Source organism: Nannobrachium achirus (genome assembly GCF_963921795.1).
Source record: "Nannobrachium achirus genome assembly, chromosome: 11".
Classification (NCBI taxonomy): Eukaryota; Metazoa; Chordata; class Actinopteri; order Myctophiformes; family Myctophidae; genus Nannobrachium; species Nannobrachium achirus.
Genome location: NC_137820.1, coordinates 19,132,805 through 19,152,075, shown reverse-complemented (window position 1 = coordinate 19,152,075; position 19,271 = coordinate 19,132,805). Strand labels below are relative to the sequence as shown.

General features: G+C 43.5%; 1 protein-coding gene across 2 annotated transcripts in view; it reads right to left on the bottom strand.

Annotated features, from left to right (window-relative positions):
• The window catches only part of mef2aa (myocyte enhancer factor 2aa), a 91,655-nt gene that overhangs the window by 60,508 nt on the left and 11,876 nt on the right, over window positions 1-19,271 (bottom strand). For both annotated transcript variants that reach the window (XM_080736363.1, XM_080736362.1), the window contains exon 3: window positions 6,637-6,859. In XM_080736363.1, the coding sequence (XP_080592489.1) occupies window positions 6,637-6,690 (54 nt within the window). In that variant the 5' untranslated portion in view covers window positions 6,691-6,859. The remainder of the gene's footprint in view (window positions 1-6,636; window positions 6,860-19,271) is intronic.

The following is a 19,271-nucleotide window of genomic DNA, read 5'->3' as shown; positions in this document are numbered from 1 at the left end:
GAAAAAGTACAACTTTTGGAGCGGAGCGCCACTCATCAATATCACTTTCCTATGCAGAGGTTTGGTCATTTAGTTTAGTTATATTTTAGTCATCTGAAATATTTTAGTGTTAGTCTAGTTTTAGTTGACAAAATATCAAACAATTTTAGTCGACTAAAATGTAATTTGGCGGGCCTTGATGGCGTCTTAAATGACTGATTTTTCACTTGGTTGCATGCTGAAAATAGACGAAAAGCTAAACAGGTGCCGCGGTAGCAGCTGACCTGGCGGAGACCAGTGCCTCGGAAGAGCACTGCTTCTAGTTTTTGTCGGATTTGTCGGATTTTAGATTTTGTCGGTTTTTTAGTTTTTGTCGGAAGCAGGCTCTTTGTGTCTCCATAGGGAACCACTGCTGGTCATAACATGATTGGCTTAGCAACAAAAACTAAAAAATATCCATAAATTCAAGTATCCATGGGGTGAGTAATCGATAGAAAATACGTTTTTTTTGTGAACTATCCCTTTAATGATGCAAACTCCAGTGCTGCCTTATAGGCTGTGACTAGAGAAATGAGGGACCTTATGCAACTGTGCTGTGATGTGGAGTGTTGTACAACATCTAGTGGCTGAATGTTAGCCTCATATACCGTAATTGTATTCCACTTTAAAAATCAGGTTAAGTCCAAATTAAATCCATAATTTCGTAGTGGTATAATAATGGTCGTAGGTGATTATAAGTAACTAGACCGGCCTACTCGGGGGAACACGCAATTCAGGAAAGATTCAAGATTCTTAGATCAGCCAACACAGGGATGCCGACAGAACCCTCGCTAATAACCCCAGGACAAAAATCCACTCGTCCTAGACAGTTTGCCCTCCTGGCCCCCAAACTGTGGAATAAACTCCCTGTCGCACTTAGAACTACAGACTCACTCCCTAGCTTCCGCCGTGGACTGAAGACTCACCTCTTCAGCAGACTCCTCCTAAACCCATAGCACTACTGTAACACTCCCCCTTCCCTCAATGACCATCAATGACCATACATGATAGATAGCATTTATTTTAGGTTTTAGAAGTTTTTTACTAATTAGTTGCGTGGTCTACCTATGTTATTGTTTTTCTAGATTGATATTCCTATGCTTGTGTTATATTGTTATATTGTTGTTAATGTACTGTCTGACATATTATCTTGTGCTTATTATAGTGATGTGTATTACCTGATTATCGTAAGTCGCTTTGGATTAAAAGCGTCTGCTAAATGCCTAAACTGTAAACTGTAAGGAGGGAATGTATGTCCCACCCAGGTATGCAATAATTGTTGTCAGAGTACTCGCTGTACCCGTTGTTAGAGCACCCATTGCGGTACCTGTTATGACAAAAAATCGGGTACTAACTCAGAAATTATGCAGGAACGATGCAATGGAACAATGGAAATAAGTCCTGTACTTTATTGTGTTTTATCCTTGAATGTTTTTAAACAACATATATAATTAGTGGGAGCAGTATGGGTTGACGCCCCAGCCTGTGTCTTCCGTGAGGAAGAGGCCCAACAAACCCACGGTGAGGCCTTTAGGAGGGCCAGTCAGGAACCCACTGCTCCTGAATTAAATGTTTGGAACTGGGAGTCTCGCACAGGTCTTGGACCTGGTGAGAGCAGGAGAGGACCTGGTGAGACGTAGGAGGAGCCCGGCCAGGAGTCAACCCAAAGAGCCTGGTCCTCCCACCTGCCAGATTGCCTCTCCCAGTCTCAGCAGAGTAGTTCCCGGAGCAGTGGAGTGTGGCCCCACTGGCCCTGTCTTTCCCTAATGGGACTGATGATCATGGGTAGCTACTGGGACGTAAAGTTGGGACTTGATCACCCCAGCTGGGTCACCTGAGCGAGGGGTATGATATTGTGAGACCCGAAACGCCTATGACCTTGGGCTACATCACTGAGGATACGTCCCAGGTGCATCCATGCAATACTTTTTCGTTATGTGGGTTATTTACCATTCAAATAAACTAACAAAACAAAACATAGCTGAATTAACATTGAATTTCGGTACTCAAAATAATGAAAAAGTGTTATTGCAACTGATGCCAGGGGAACCACTCTAACAGAATGGGTTTGCCGCTCTGATGCCGCACAGATGGCCAAGACAGCCCATATCTGTGTGGCTGGTTCTACAGACAGGGATCCCCATGTATGGGCATAAAAGGGTATGATGTCAGATGTCATAGACATCATAGGACTTTCACATAACGAATAACTGAGTAAGCATGTTTGGGCTCTCACAGCATATCTCCATATACAGTACATGGATCTCCATATATGGGTACCAGGGGTCTCCATATGGATAACTGGTCCGATATACTGTACATCACTGGCCAGATGGCCAAGACATGGCGCGCTTGTCACCCTGAGGCGTCTTACTAGTTGTTAGTATAACGACTATGGCAAATGTACTTAAAGATGAACTACAATGGTATTTTCAGAGTGTTTCATTTCCGTATTGTGATGAGTTTTCTAGTGAAACAGGAGCTGTGCGTGTCTCACGGTGATGGGGCGGGGTTAAAACACAACCTCCAGAAGCCGTGCAGTTGAACATCTATCATCCAGCTTTGAGCTCTGATTTCAAGCATTGCCAAGTACCATGACCCACCTGGATGTCGCGTCGATCCAACGTTGTTGCATTGCCTATTTCTTACATCAAATGTTTTCAGCAAAATATTTTTGTATACCGTTTAGCTTTAAAAAAATAGATTGTCTGTCGAGGTCAGCACCTATCTTTGTTTAAGATAGTAGCACCGCCCTGATAGATTTTTTGACATTTGCTTGACATCTATCTGGTCCCATTATGACCACAGATAGGCTCTAAAATTGTTAAAAACGGTTCATTGAAGACACATTCTGATTGCCAACCAAATAGAAACATCAACAAAGTTGACATTGTCTCTCCTAACTCTGTGCTCATGGATTCCTCTGGATAATCCATTTGTTTTGATAGATTGTGCAATTACAGACCTCCTCAGCCGATGCCACTCTATAGGCTATAACTCCTGAAAGGTTAACAGCACTTCCAAAGCACTTGCAGTGATAATGCAGGAGCCCCCTCTCTGTCCCCATGCAATGTCCTGTATTGCCACACTATTTAATTAGCCCACTTAGGGCCTTCTTTCATTTTAATGCTATGAATATGGACAGCTAGCGGCGGAGCCAAGCAGATAAAGATTCAAATTGTCTCCCAACAATGGGGCCCATATGCTAATGGCCATTCCCCGTTGGCTAGTAGGAGCTCACCCCAGGGAAGTGATAGTGTGTGCTTCATGGCCCATGGGGAAGAGATACATGCACATACATCACATCATACCAAAGCTTTATGTTAACGTCACTTACAGTGTATTCATGGTGGCTCATTGTCATAGATGTTTTTCCTCTGCTGAGCCAGCTAAACCCAGCTAAACGCAAGCTATAGTGCCTGGGTTCCACTGATAAACTTTCACACAAATGATACAGTGTGACATTTCAAATCTGATGAAAAGACCAGACTTGCAGAGACACATTAATAATAAGCACTGTCTCTCCCCACGGCTCCACTGTTCCAAAAGACAATAGTGAGACACAGATTCCAGTGCTCGTGTGGCACAGAATACTCAGCACAGATTTTGAGCGGTAGTGTGCACACCTATCAATCAATGACAACCTGATTGGATGTAATCTCCCCCTCCCCCTTTCCATTTCCCCTCCGCTCCTTTCACAGGTTATTGCAGACAGTGCAGATGCGAGTGCTGTGCCAGGAGTACACCACGAGTACGGCATCTCTTGCCCTCCTGCTTGGATCCCACCCAGTACCAGGTGTTATACTGATAATTGGCCCATCGTGTGGATTTTTGTTTCTCACTTGGCTGAACTGCTAGCCTCACAGTCACAGTTGGAGACACGGTCAGAGTAGCTAACAGCTAGAATCAGGAGATATCATGTTATCACCCTCAGGAGGGGGGGTACGACCTCAATTAGCTTTCTGTCTGCACTGCAAAACAAAATAACAACATAAAAAAGTAGTTCCACCTGTGAGGGAGGGAGTGCAAATTATATTTTGATTGGGTGTGAACAGGATTCTGAACGCACCTTAATTAATGGGTATAGGTCTGGCCCAATAATGTTTTTCCAAAGATGGCTGGGGAAGACTTCAGCTGACAGACGGTTTTTGGCTCAGATGGGAGAAGGGAGCACTCATTTTGCTTCACGTGATAAATAATTCCGTCCACCACAGCATGCCAAATCAAACTTGATCGACCCACGAGGCCATTGGCTTTGTGTTGTGCGCACTTGCTCACGGTTGGCATGCCTGTTTTGTTGCTTTAACAAAAACAATCTCTCCTCTCAACAGCCCCTGCAACAGCCCCTGCTAGTTTTTATACTGTACTTTAACACAAAATATCTATATACCTTATATATCACGTTCCGAGCTTGTAGATTGTTATTTTCGCCACGGGACATCACTGTGCGACTAAAGTGCATACATTCCGAAGTCGGGGTTTGGACAGGCTTTCCGAACTATAGTTCAGAGAAAGTCAGGACATCTGGAGATGCACAAGTTCTGACAAAAACCCTCTGAGACTGCCCATCTGAGGTTCGGAACGACGTCAATTTATAATTAAATCATCACCTATTCTGAAGAAAAGTTCGGACACCAGAGGGAGTATGTATTGCGCTTACGAATAAAATAGGCTTAAGTGGTTAAGATACAATCGGATACAGTATAGATGTCCAGTCTGGCAGGCTTTAGGTAGAGTTTATATTTAGCGGGAACAGACAGAATGAATTCCAGCCTTCTCCCTCCCTCCCTCTCCCCCTCTCTCTCCCTCTCCCTCTCTCTCTCTCTCTGTGGCTGGCCCGTGGACCAGTGTGGCTGAGGCAGAGAAGGGCGCTGTGTGTCCTGCCGACCCACCCTGCTAATGAGAGGGTGATGCAGAGCGGTGGCTGCTCCTAATTACTACCAAGCAGCTGCAAACACATGGGGGCCAGAGAAGGGACCCGGCCACGCCGCCAGGCCTGGGGGACGAGCCGTGCAAGCGCAGAGAGAGGACACAGGCGGCCTGTTTCGCCCCTCCGCTTTCGACTCCCACGCTATGCGCTCCCCTCCCCGCACCGCACCGCCGCTGCAGACCAACGCTCCTGCTGCCTCATCAAGTTCGGCTGGCTGAAATTGCAGGGTGGCAGGAGAATCATGTCTGTAAATATGGCTACACTGACAAAGAAATGTCACGGTCCTCTGTTTGTCTAGCTGGGTGTTTGGGAGGTTTGTCTGTTTGGATTCATGCACTCGTTGACAGCTGCTGAGCTCTGGTACTGTACCGAGACAGGAGGGGGAAATGTAAAAATGGAACCCTGCGCCACAGGTACAGCGTGGACTCTTTTCCAGATAGACACCAAATAGAGATACGGTAGCATCTCTGTGGCATCCCAACTGAATCTAAGCTGGCTGTAGCTGGCTCAATATATTTTACTTTAATTAAATTAGAGTGTGTCCAAAACATTACAGTGAAAATTATTCTCTGCCAGTACATATACTTAAGTACTGCACTTTTTTTTACTTGCTTTTACTTTATTTGAGTCTGTTTTTCAATATTGTTACACCACTACAACTCAGAGGCAAACATTGTACTTTTTACTCCACTACAATTACATTTGAAACCTTTAGTCATTTAGATTATTATTACAAAACATACATTAACCAATTAATCCCTATGTTATACTTCAGCTATTAGTATTCAATAATTCTTCTTGTTTATGATAATCTAACATAAGTATAGTTTTTCATAATATTTTATACCCATCATTTAAATGTATCTGTTGCCCTGCCTTTAATTATTACTTGGAAGTGGCGTTTGGCCATGTCCAACCTGAAAAGCCTCCTATACCCCATACTGCCATAAATGGCCTATTTCTTAAAAACATTATCATGAATCGCATTTTGAAAGGCCTAATAGAGCACACCTCCAGGAGTGCCATAAACACAAAAAGTTTTACTGTCTGTCATACAAACTCTAGCCACTCCCCCAACCTCCATCCCCGCTTCGTTGTATCCTGTCGGCTGTACCCTACGACTAACAGCCCTGGATAGGCAACCCAACCTGGTGGAGATCAGCGCTTCGAGGGACACACTTTTCTAGTAGATTTTTTACTTATCTTGTTTTGGTTACCTGCTCATAAAAGTTTACAATATTGTTTTAAAGAGCCCAATCGGTTCTTACTGTCTGTGCTTCTATAGTAAAACATTGTAATGTTTGTGCAATAGAAGTGATGAATAATATTAATAATAAAAAAAGAAAGGATTAAATTAATTTTACTCGCATAAAAAATAAAATAAACAAGTTACAGTATGGTCAAAAGTTCTCCACAAATGTAAAAGGTTAAACATAAGCCTTGTTTTGACCAACAAGAGTATTAGCTGAAACGTGTGATGTGTGCAACATGCATCTGTATGTGACTGTGTGTGTGTGTGTGTGTGTGTGTGTGTGTGTGTGTGTGTGTGTGTGTGTGTGTGTGTGTGTGTGTGTGTGTGTGTGTGTGTGTGTGTGTGTGTGTGTGTGTGTGTGTGTGTCCGTGCGTGCGTGCGTGCGTGCGTGTGTGAGTGAGTGAGTGAGTGAGTGCATTCTATGACACACACTGACCTGTCTGTTCCTCTCATCCATGATCCTGGTAATCTGTATCTTCTTCCGCCCCATGGCTGCGTCCCGTTCGTCTCTCTGACACCTCAACAATATCAGAAAAACAACCGAGCTGCTCTTCCTTCACTCTCCTAGCACATTGTACAACACTCTTCTCTTCTCTCGCCGTCTCTCTCTCTCTTGCACGCGCACACACTCTTCGCTCTTCACTTAACCACAGCACAATCTGAAAGGAGAGAGAGAGAGAGAGAGGGAGAGAGAGAGGAAAGACAGAGAGAGAGAGAGACAGAGAGACAGAGAGAGAGTTAACATAACACTCAGTGATGTCTCCTCAGGCACATCAAAGCGTTGGAGGGCTCTGTGTTCCGTTCTCAAGCACATCCAGAGAGAGGCTGAGAGCCACATGATGTCTCCTTATCTTACCAGCTGCACTTCCAGTGCAGCTGGAATCAATGGGAAGAGAGGGCTTCACACCCACAGGACCTGCAGGAACTCTGCACAATCCAGGAGCTTGTGTTGCAGAAGGTCTCGTGTTAAGTTTCCATTTGGACCATTTGCGGGTCCATTTTCGCCCCTCTCTGAGTGAAATCTACACTCTGGTGTTTTACGGTGTACTGACAGAATGGTTGGTTATTTAGAGGCCAATGCTGTTCATTTTGTTCACGTGTCATTCTTAAGCCTTACAGTTCAAGGTGGTCTATATTGTTACATCTTGTACACAGGTACATAAGACCAGACCCTGTACCCAGTTAGGATAAAATAAAATGAATCAATGAATATACAATGTATTTACACAGCGTATACACACAACAGTGACAGCAATGGCAACGTATACACAACAGTTAGGGGAGGGGAAAAGTTTTAGTTTTGTTTGTTTTTATCTATTGTCCTAGCACTTAAGGTACAGTACATTTTGGTTCTCCTTGTAAGGCCAGTTTCACCTGATTTGGAATGAAGCCTGTGGCCCGCCACGTCCACAGAGTGAAAGCGGGAGACAGAGCTGTAGGATTCTTGATTTGTTTCCCCCCTTTTTTTTTCGTAACTGACCCACCCCGATGTCAGCTTTTCCCTCTTTAGGATGATTAAGAGAGCACCCCAGTCTGAGGTTGACAGTGGTTGAAATCCCCCCTGGGCCGGGGGAGAGGCAAGGGTACGTTCCCACGTGAGTACGCCGTACAACCTGGCCGAGCTGCGTCCCCTGGAGACGTGGCTGGCTCTGCTCTGTCCCCTTACTCCTCCACAGGAAGAGATATAGCCCCATCCCAGGAGCAGCATCCATCACTGACACCCAGACACGCAGCAAATAGAAAACGTCTAAACCACTGCATTTCCCCTATGAGTATATAAACGCAGAGAGGTTAACGACTCGGCAGCCACTGCAGGCCCTTCGGATACAGTCAGCAGTTATGAGCCGAGGGGAGCCGAGGGCCGAGTTGGCAGCGACACTGAAAATGACCAGTTCCAGTGGCACACACCGTCATTATGGGTAAGAGATGGGCTGGCATTATGGTGTCTGGCCGTCTGAACCGGGGCTCCACTGTAGGCAAACTTGACTGAGATCACCTAGCTAACTACCCACTCAATGGCTGTCTTGGCTAGGAAAGTAACCGCATGAACCCCCGCAAAGAATTTCCCTAAAAAACCACATCACAACAGGCCTATAGGGGAGTAGCCAGCTAGGCCCGCTCGTTCACCATTTCCAAGTAATACGCACACTGTGTCTACAGTATGTGTATATGTGTGTTTATCCATGTGTGGGTGTGTATGCGTGTCAAAAGTGAGTGTCTGTCTTGTCCGTCTATATCTGTCTCTTACTCATCTTATAAGTGCATTGTAAAACGACACAAAATGGCGATTTCACATGAACACAATACACAGACACAAACACAAATATACTGTATGCATGCACACGCACACACAAAGATAAAAACAAACACACACATACTTAGTCTGGCATAGCGATCACCGATCAGAGATCTCCACCTCCTACCATTATGTCTAGTGGAATATGAATTCAATAGAAAAGCTGCGAGAACACCTGCAAATAAACCTACAGTATGCATACTGGTGATAATTTGATTGGTTTACACAGCAGTAGGCTTTGAAAACCAATCAAATCACCTTCCTAATATGATAAAAAGTTTGTTCTGGCTCCTCACACATTGTAGCAGCAATAATATGAATATGAATAATAAACATAATAGACACGCAGGGAGAATAGCAGAAAAACATAAGAAAACAACAGAAAGAGTTATCAAGAATCAGAGTTCTAAAGCTGACCGATGCCAAGTTTTTGGGTCCGATGCTGATTCCGAAGATTCCTAGACCCATTATTGTGTATGTTTTGAACTACATTATATTATAATCAAAAATCAAATTGAAAAACAACCGTTTTATTTAAAAGAAAATATATAATCATTTGAATTATCCAAGGAACAAGCTAAAAAGTTAAAATACACACATGAACTTAACTATTAGTGTGGTTGCAGACTATGGTACTTGTCTGACTTTACTCTTTCTTTCCATCCATCCATCTTTCCAGATAAACTTTATTTTGCAGCGCTACTCCTCCCACAGTTTTGGTGGCACGCACTTGGTCCATATGTTAAATCTACCGGCTTCATCGGGACTCAAGAGATACGTTATATAGTTAAATTTGTATTAATTTATTCATGAATTAATTTTCTCCATTGAAAATTCAAAAATGTACATTTTCCTATATATGGAGATGACTGATATCATAGATATCTGACATCTGATAGACCACATGAGATTGATACAGTATGTCCATATATGGGCATCCCAAGATATGGGCTTAATATTGCTGACAACAGGGATGGAATTGTTAGCACCGCTCAAATAGGGACAGATACAGAGATATCCATATTTTGGGCATGTAAGGGGCAAATGTTAAGACAGAATACATTTCCCAGCTGATTCCTCGTGACTCGCGTCAGGGCAACCACACTTGCAATATCCCAGAATTGCATGTTTCTAGTTTCCATTTAAGCCTTAAAAAACTTTTTTTGCCTATAATGACATGCCCAGAATGGGGATGCCAGGCTGACATTGGTTAAAAATCCGTACACATCGGCCGTATAATGTAATTGCCGATACTGTTGTCGTCAATAAAGTAAAATAATGTCCGATATATCAGCCACACGTATCGATATACGTATCAGTCAGGCTCTAGTTGGTTCTAGCTGTCAAGGTGGTCTTCGCATTGGTTCTGCAATGCAGGTATTCTTTTTCAAATATCCAAAATGTTTCCATCCAGTTTTAGCAACTACATTGAATTTAGATGTCACCACCAGACGTATCGGTAGGCAGAGATCTCCGATTGCCTGGCTATGCGAGAATAACACATACTGTACAACCACCACACGCCTACATTGTTTCTATGCAGAGGAAGAGCTGTCACTGTGTGGTTCAAGTCTAGAGGTGTAATACACTGTGTCATGACATTTCTCTTGCACAAATATGAAATGACAAGCCGAGAGGGCTCTCAGACTCCAGGTGTGGGTGTGCCCCGCGTCTACACACTCACACACACGACCTACTGGCCAAGCTCAAGAAAAGTTTGCCCAAAGCAACATCCTCGAACCCATTATTGAGTTAAAGGAAATGGCGGATTTGAAAGATTAGTCTGACTGTCAGTGTCAGCATGCAATGCATACCATACAGTACAGTACATGCCTGGGTCTCATGGCTGTTTGTAAGTGCATCATGTCATAAACAAGATCAAATGTACAGTACACATTTCCCCCCTCGAGAAGTAAAAATTGAACAGTTTTAACTGAACAGTCCTGCACCTCATGTGTTAACGTCATACAACTGTATATTTACACCCCTGCCCACACAGAGAAGACAGAAGAGATATGTTTATGAATGAGGACAACGTCTGTATATTATTAGTTGTCTCAGTTGGAAGTCCTACAGGAGTAACTGTCTGATGCAAGATCAGTGTTCAGCAAAAAGGAGAGTACAGCCCCATTTATAATCTGCCATGTGATGGTGTTGCCTGCCTAAAGTAGCAGATCAACAAGCTCACACCGTGTCGCAACTCCGCGGGATAAAATAAAGGTATCTATCTATCTATCTATCTATCTATCTATCTATCTATCTGTTATCTTCGGTGTGCGACACGTGTGTGTGTGTGTGTGTGTGTGTGTGTGTGTGTGTGTGTGTGTGTGTGTGTGTGTGTGTGTGTGTGAGAGAGAGAGAGAGAAAGAGTGAGAAAGAGACAGACAGACATGCAAAGCAGACTATCACTTATGTCATGATGGATTACTCAGGCAAATAGATCCTAAGAGCATGACCAGCCAAGCAAAGAGAAAATCCTCAGTGTACATTTAACTGAGACAGGTCGATTCCCACTGTTTTACTGTGTATTATGGCTAACAGTTAATGTTTACCTTTTATGGGTGAAAATCCTTCTTAGTGAAAAACAAACAGTGGCTGATTCAGACTCATGCCAGCACCAGTCTGTTCTTTAAAGAATATAAAGTCTAACTGGCATTGTGGCACACAGTCAAAATGTAATACTTTGGAAAACAAACAAACAAACAAAACACAAAAAGCACTTTTCCATCATAAAACAATACTGCCAGTGCCAGCCTTGAGACCTCTCTAGAGCATTGCTTCCCAAATGGTGTGCGGCACACTGGCGTGCCATGAGACAAGTCCACATTATCATTGATGACATATATACAACTATTAAAACAGTTGAGATTATATATTGACTGTATCAGTACTTTGTGTGGCACATTCTATGCCCTAGGAATATACTTTTAAACACTTTGAACCTGGTGTCTCTATTTTGTTATGTTATTTTATGTAGGCCGCTAGCATTATACATTTCAATTTTAGATTCAATTATTATTATTGGAATATGTTTTTTTTAAATTTAGGCCTATAGTTTTCTTTTTTACAAATTTACAAATGTACAAAATAGCAAATATTGCAGATCTACAAGCTCACAATGTGCCACGAATCGATGCAATTTGTTATGAGCTAGTACTGTAGATCTGTGCATTAGGTTTTTTACTCGGCTTTTGGTGTGCCGCTTGGACACAAAAAGTTTGAGAACCACTGTCCTAGAGTATGAGACGTGCCAAACTTTGGTCTTTGTCAAGATAGATTTAAGTGTAAAAATGTCAGTCAGTATGTTCACTTTTTCCAGTTGCTAGCAGAGGTGTGAGAATGTGTCCAACAGCACTAAACACTCTCTCTCAGAAGGAACACTGGTATGTCAGTGAGGTAGACAGCTTCTTCAAGTCACTTGTGAGGATATTCACGCTGCACCGCTCATGTGAGGACATTCATGAGTATCATGTGATGAAATAATTGTTAAGAATATTTTTTTAACGCAATAAAATATACAATCTTGTATCCCCCCCATCCCTAGATGGAATTATTGTTCCACCCACTCAACTTTTTGTTCGTACAAAAGAGGATATTGTATAGCAGCAGTTCACTTCTGTAGGCCTATGTCTATCTTTAAAAAAAAGGGGGGGGACAGGGGGCTTCTCATACTTGGTCCAATTTGTATTTGATATAAACCAGTCCAGCACTTCTGAAAGGTGCTTACCCAACATTTGCACCACCGGGATCAATGCATAAAGAGTACTGTAGGTCTCTCCAGGAACGACCACATCTGCCTGACATGAAAATCAATATGACATGTCCCGCAGAATGAACAAGTGAAACCAAGCCTGGCTCAGGACCCCTCTATTAAACATACATGTGAAGCTTATTAAATGTTAAAACTTTTTTTTCCCTCTCTCGTCCCACGTAAGGAACTATGGCATTGTGAGTTGTTCTGGCCAGAGCCATGGTGACCCCCTCTCGGCTGTGGTGTGAGACTGGCCCAGGGAGAGCAGGCTGGGTACAGGCTGTCTGTCTCCCCTCCCCGGAGAGACAGAGCTCTGGGAGGCTGTGAGGCTTGGTGATGGGGTCGGCCCTTTCACACTCAATAAAACATGCTCAACTCCCAGTGTAATTACTGTACCCGGCACATCCTCCTCCCCCTCCTCTCTTCTAGGAGGAGCATGGAAGCTCCACACGTAGTCGCAAACCCCGCACAACTTTCGCCCAGAATCTCATTCCAGAAACATAGATTTATGTTGCTAGGGTTAGTAAAAAGCTGGTTGCAATCTGGAACTTATCTTAATGAATGAAAACATAATTTGACCCATCTGTATAGTAGAGCAGTGGTTCTCAACCTGTGGGTCGGGACCCCCAAGGGGGTCCCCAAATTATTTTGGGGGATCCCCAGATGATTAACTTAATGTGCAACATTGTTTTCTCACTCAACAGTAAACAAACCAACATAATGTTTAAGTGTACAGAGGGTATCTGCACATTTCTAAAGTGACAACTTAAGGACTTTTTAATACCTCTAAAATGACAAATTAAACATTGGCGAAATTGTCAAATATAGCCGATCTACATGCTCACAACGGCTCGCAACGACATGCTGGAAGCTCTAACTGTCATGGTTATTCTCTGGAGTTTGGATGCTGTCCATCAACGTCAGAGAGATGAAGATCAGTAGATCTGTAGATCACGTAGATCTGCTATTTTCACAATAGAACCGTGTTATACAAAATGTAAAGCCTATGTAAACCACTATAGTAGAGTATAAGCATAATTATCACATGCAGTGGTTGGAGGTGGTCCACCCCATGGAGACTTGAATTCATGGATATTCTTTAGTTTTTCTCGCATTCCTAAGACAATAATTTGATGACCAGCAGTAGTTCTCTATGGAAACACAAAGAGCTTGCTTTGTTCCCTATGGAGACACAAAGTCTGCTCAAATGAATGGCTTATGAATGCGACAAATAAATAAATAAATACATAAAATAAATATCCATGAATTCAAGTCTCCATGTGGTGACTACTCAATAGGGGGAAAAAAGTCATTTTGGGGGTGAACTACTCCTTTAATGGACCTGCATTAAATCCAAATGTCTATATAATCATTTAACTACATGAATACTACCATTACTATTCTGGGATGAACATTCTGTGAAAATAGAACATCTACAAGCTCATAACGCACCGCGTTGCTACGTGCTGTGATCTTGTAGATCAGCTATTTTCGGTGGAGAAGATTTGGTCAAAAGGAAAAAAGGATGGAGGGAACCTGTATAGAACCCTGGGGGACTCCGGTCAATTAAATATATATATGGTTAAAGTGCTTAAAATTCACAAATCAGCTGTCAAGTCATGAGATTCCCACAGGAGTTTCAAAATATTTCTACAGCCTAATTAAAAAGCAATTCTACCTTTAAAAGAAAACCCTAGTCGTTTGCTGGGTGCCTGCGGTTTGCACCTGTCATCTATCTGATGTTGATGGACATAGGGCTGGGTGATATGACTTCAAATCAATATCACAATTATTAACAACTAATGAAGGATTTTTTTTTAATAGATTTTTTACAGTGAAAATCTGAGATCTACAAACTTGTAGACTGGCTATTTTTGCATGACACCATTGTACAATGAAATATAAATCCTTAAGACCTTAATCAGTTAAGTGGTTAATCAGACTAATTGATTTAGTCAATTCTATTCAAATTATCTTTTTGGGGGGAATTTAAAAAAAAAGAATATATATATATATATATATATATATCTTTCTCAATATAACCTACATGTGCAAGATTAAGCAGGTTATTGGTTCTAAATGTCAGTTTAACAATATTTTGGGTTAATTGCTCAGCCCTAGTTTGCGCCTTTCATCTCTCTGACGTTGATGGACAGCGTCCAAGCTCCGGAGCAGAGCCACGACAGTTAGAGCTTCCTGTGTAGGCCCGGCCGTAGTATCCTACCACGACCACGAGGCAGTGGGCAGACAAGACTCCCAACTTCCTGCCTCTCCACTTCCTGTTATTCGGGACACTTCTTAACATGCCCGCTGCGGGGGAGTTTGGAAAGAGGGAAGGGAAGGGAAGGTGGGTGGGTGGGAGGGAGGGAGGGAAGGCAGAACGGGAGGGGCCGCCTTGGGGACACCCTTCCTCTCTGATCCTTCCCCTTATTACCTTCCTGACTGTGGGCCGGAGACTAAACAACAACAGGAGCCTATCTCCTGTGGCTTCTCTCCGTGTGCTTATTATGTTTACTGGAAGGATCATTACACAGGCTGGCCGATGTGCGCGCGCTGCACTCAGTCCCACTCTCTATTCAATTACTAGGCAAAGGCCTTTCCTTGTTATGGTCAGAGCTGATAATGACTTCAACCCCCACCCCCAATGCCCTGGACCCCCTTACATTACATAACGATGCATCACTGCTCTGATCACGAGTAAATGTACATAATATAAAAAAAACATCACGCTGATGAAAACAGATGAAGGCTTGACAAGATGTGGCAATTCTACAGTCTGAGGAGCATTGATGTCGGGGTGGCAGGGGGGGCGTGGGTTCTCTGAAACAACCCATGATAACATTTAATATGAAAGCGTTAACACATATAGCTCGGCTCCAAACAGCTTCCGGGCAGACCGTGGACATGAAAGTAAAGCGGAGCCTAAATCCACAACAGTTCTACTGATTTATTTCAGCAGAGCCTAAGCGTAAGTGCTATAGGAAATGAACATCAGACCTCTTTGTTCTTGCTTTCATCGGGGCTGTGCTGTACCTGCAAACGGGGCTGCTGGCCTGAGGGGGTAGAGTGGAGGCGAGCCAGGCCTCTCATGCGCTCCTCGCTCCTTTTGTATGGAGGTCTCTTATCTCCCTCTCCAGCAGTGAAAGGCGGGATTGTGGCCCCAGCAGCATCGCTAGTGTTAATGTCTCCTGATGCTAATCTGACACATGGCTGATCCCCAAACAACCACTGTCTGCCTTTCGTATTTACACCCTGCTCCCTATTCTGTCTTTCTCTCTTTCTTTCTTTCTATCTTTCTCTCTCTCTCTTTCTTTCATACCTTCATTTTCTCAGCTCAACATTCCCTCACCTCAGTTTCCAAGGCAACTAATGAGATATAATTAATAAGATCTATCACAGGGGTGTGTGAAGAAAAAGTGAGAAAGAGGCTTTGAGAGATGCGAGAGAGAGCTGGTGGGGTAGCGTGTGCGAAACGTGGTCCACACTATAGCACACACACACACTGCCTATTTAAAACATTGCTTAGGGGGACATTATCTTTGCAGACAATGACTCGCAGTACATTTAAAAGAGGGGCTTAAATAATTTTCACATGAATATGATGAGGGTGTGGCGTTGAGCATGTTTTCATTTCCACAAAAGAGGACCCTTCGGGCCAAACTGAGATGGGAACATTCAGTCGATGAGATCGCTGAATGTGAAACGAATTGCCAGTAGATTCAAAGCCAGTTAGAGGAACATATCTGAGGAGGACGATTGCTTTATTTCATTAACCACTTTCCTACGTTGGGCATAGACTAACTTGTTTCTAAAATGTAATTTAAAAAATAAAAGAGCGAATCCCGACCCGTTGTGAGCTTGTTGTAGATGAGCTATTTTTGGGTATTTCTTTAAAAAGAGTGGTTTAAGTGGTTAAGGAATCAACTTTCCTCCTGATATTAAATATTGAACCTTCAATGATATGCATTGTTTGACAGACGGTGGACCAATGCAATTGAGACAGTCACACATGACACATGCGTTGACAGCGAGAGGCTTCTGCCTGCTACAGCTGAAAATGGCACCCGGGCAAGGCAACGAGTGGTTAATCTGCCCTGATGACTGCTAGCACACGTCAACTCTCCACTGACCCAGCTGTAATCCCCACAATGGATCTATGCAAGTTCAAACAATCCTCTGGTAGCACCTAGGCTAGGGCTGGGGCTGAGGGTATGGTTCTTGTAGACAGGGACCTGGAGACAGAAAGCTACTTATCACCTCTGAAATGACATACGAAAAGAAAGAAAGAAAGAAGGAAAAAGAAAGAAAACACAGGATGAAGCTGTGACTCTCGTATCTCACTCAGAAAGTGTTTCGGCGCGGCAAGCATTACGACTACGGGGCTAAATGGGACGACATCGCTCTTCAGATAAACACATGTACACTGAGAAGTGGGAACAACGGAATCGGGGGGCGGGGGGGGCAGGGGGGCAGGGGTAGGAGGAGGATGGGGGTAAAAAGAAGCAGTTAACCAAAGGACATCAGATGCTGACAGCGTTAGCAGACAGACACCCTCCATCTCACTCTCACAGTGCTGTCAGGGGATGGGAGGACTCTGCAAGGTGACTTTGACGAAATGCCTTGGGGTTCCGTGAGAAAATGCCATTGACATTACATTAATATTATGTCTCTCTTTTCTAACTGACTTAGCACCACAGAGGCCTGGTTACTGGGGGCAAAAATACAAAATAAAAAGGGGCAGACGTTTTGCTTCGTTTTTCCAAGGAGCAGGGAGATGGGATCTGAGCCGAGGTCTGTGCCGCAACAGCAGCCAATAGGTGAAACGATGGCACCAAACAGGCCCCTCGGAAAAAGGACACAAGATAAAACCAATCCTTTAACTTTAACTTCTACAGACAAGAGACATTTATATAGCAGAGCAAGGTAAATTTTAAAGTCCAAGCTTTGGGTCTGGACTCATGTTTGTGTTTGATAGTGTGTGTGTGTGTGTGTGTGTGTGTGTGTGTGTGTGTGTGTGTGTGTGTGTGTGTGTGTGTGTGTGTGTGTGTGTGTGTGTGTGTGTGTGTGTGTGTGTGTGCGCGCATGAGAGTGTGAGAGAGAGAGAGAGAGAGAGAGAGAGAGAGAAGTGTGTGTGTGTGTGTGTGTGTGTGTGTGCACACACGCGTGTGTCTCTTCTCGTTCGCATACCTGCCTGTCTATGAAAGGCAGACAAATAGGAAGAGCAAGAGAATGAGACTCGCAGAGAGAAAGAGCATGAAAGTGTGTTAACCACACAGAGCGATGTAAGGGAAACAGTACTAAAACCTTGGGACAGAGGAAGCACCCGGCTCCCATCCTATCCCACCTCTGTGGTGGCGTGTGTGCGGTGCCGGCGTTGTAACATAATTACTGCTGGGACACTTCTATTCCCAATGATCCATTTGCGTCAGTCAGGTTTTCGAGCCCCAGCCAATGAATGGATTCTCAGTTTCTCAAGGATAAAGAGATGACCCTCTCCTAACAGTTATATCCATTTCATGTGGAGAAGCCACTCTCCTTCTCAAGGTAAATCCCTTGATGCGTATTTGAGTGAAACTTTTATGAACAAAGAAAATGATGGTAACTTCCTTGATACAAGGGTAGGGTGATGAATTATGTCTCATTAAAAATGAATGCGCCGGACAACTGAGAAATCCTAGATCCTAGTGTACAGCTGCTACAGTGTACCGCTAAAAGACGCTTGGAGCGTGTTTAACATCTCCACGATTCCTCATTCAGTGTTTATGGTAACAAACAAAACACACATGGTTGTGGAGTAGGATAATTGTTGCTCTACTATTGACCCCTAAATAAATCGCTTCTAATCAACTTAAGTATGCTGTGATATATCACTAAAATACACTTGACAGACAAGTGGTCACTGACTCACTTCAAATTAACACCACTGGTTTAACAAACTATGTCTCAGAGCAAGAGTCCTCTTCCATCATGAACATTCTTCGTGACAGTATGTCATTTCCACAAGTCAATTTCTTGACATGGGACAAGGTCTGGAATTCAAGATTCTTCACGGATGAGCACTTGTGTCACACAAGTTTTGATCCAGTCTTGTTGATGTGATTACGATGTGACCTACCTACAGTACAACTTTTCCTCAAAATGTCCACATTTGTACGTCATTAAAAAGGTGAAATCGCGGGGCGCCCGCTGGCCTACTGGTCCGGGCGCATACCATTTAGGCATTGCCACCTAGGCATGGATGCCTGGCGGCGGCGGTGGTTCGATTCCCGATCCGGACGACCTTGTCTCTCCCCCCATTTCCTGTCAGTCTACTGTACTGTCCTATCAATAAAGGCATAAAAGCCCCAAAAACAAATCTTTAAAAAGAAAAAAGAAAAAAGGGAAATCCTTTCCGGTTTAGAATTTTTATTTCAGATAAATCAATGAATTATTATTATTTATTATATCAAACCTGTTGCAATGACAGATACGTAGATTACGTACGCACACAAATACCAGCATGTACGCCCATGATTCTACACAGTAAAATTGTAACTCCGAATTTTACAGTGTAGACATTTGCATAGCGTCGCCCTATGCAGCGGCTGTGGTCTGATGGCGGTGGTATGTGTCAATTTGCATCGGTTGTCCATCAACAGACGGACTTCTCACCGGGGAAAGATAATAACGTCGACACAGTGGGGAGTAACAGTCCCCCCCCTCACCCTCGCTCCTCTCCTCCAGGCACCCTGCGAGCTGAGTTAACCCATTTAGGGCCTAGAATTATTGAATGCTTTAACCAGTGAAAAATAGCAGATATACAAGCTCACAGCGCGGCACCGAGTGCCGCGCTGTGAGCTTGTATATCTGCTATTTTTGAAAAAGTCGTGAAAAATGTGTGCAAATCTTTGAATATATGTATTTTCAAAGCGAACGATTGTAACTCAAATGTTGCTTCTGGGGGGTCCCTGGAACTAAATATTTTGAGATGGGGGGTCCGTGGCCAAATAAATATAATTTTGGGGGTCCTTCACATGAAAAGGTT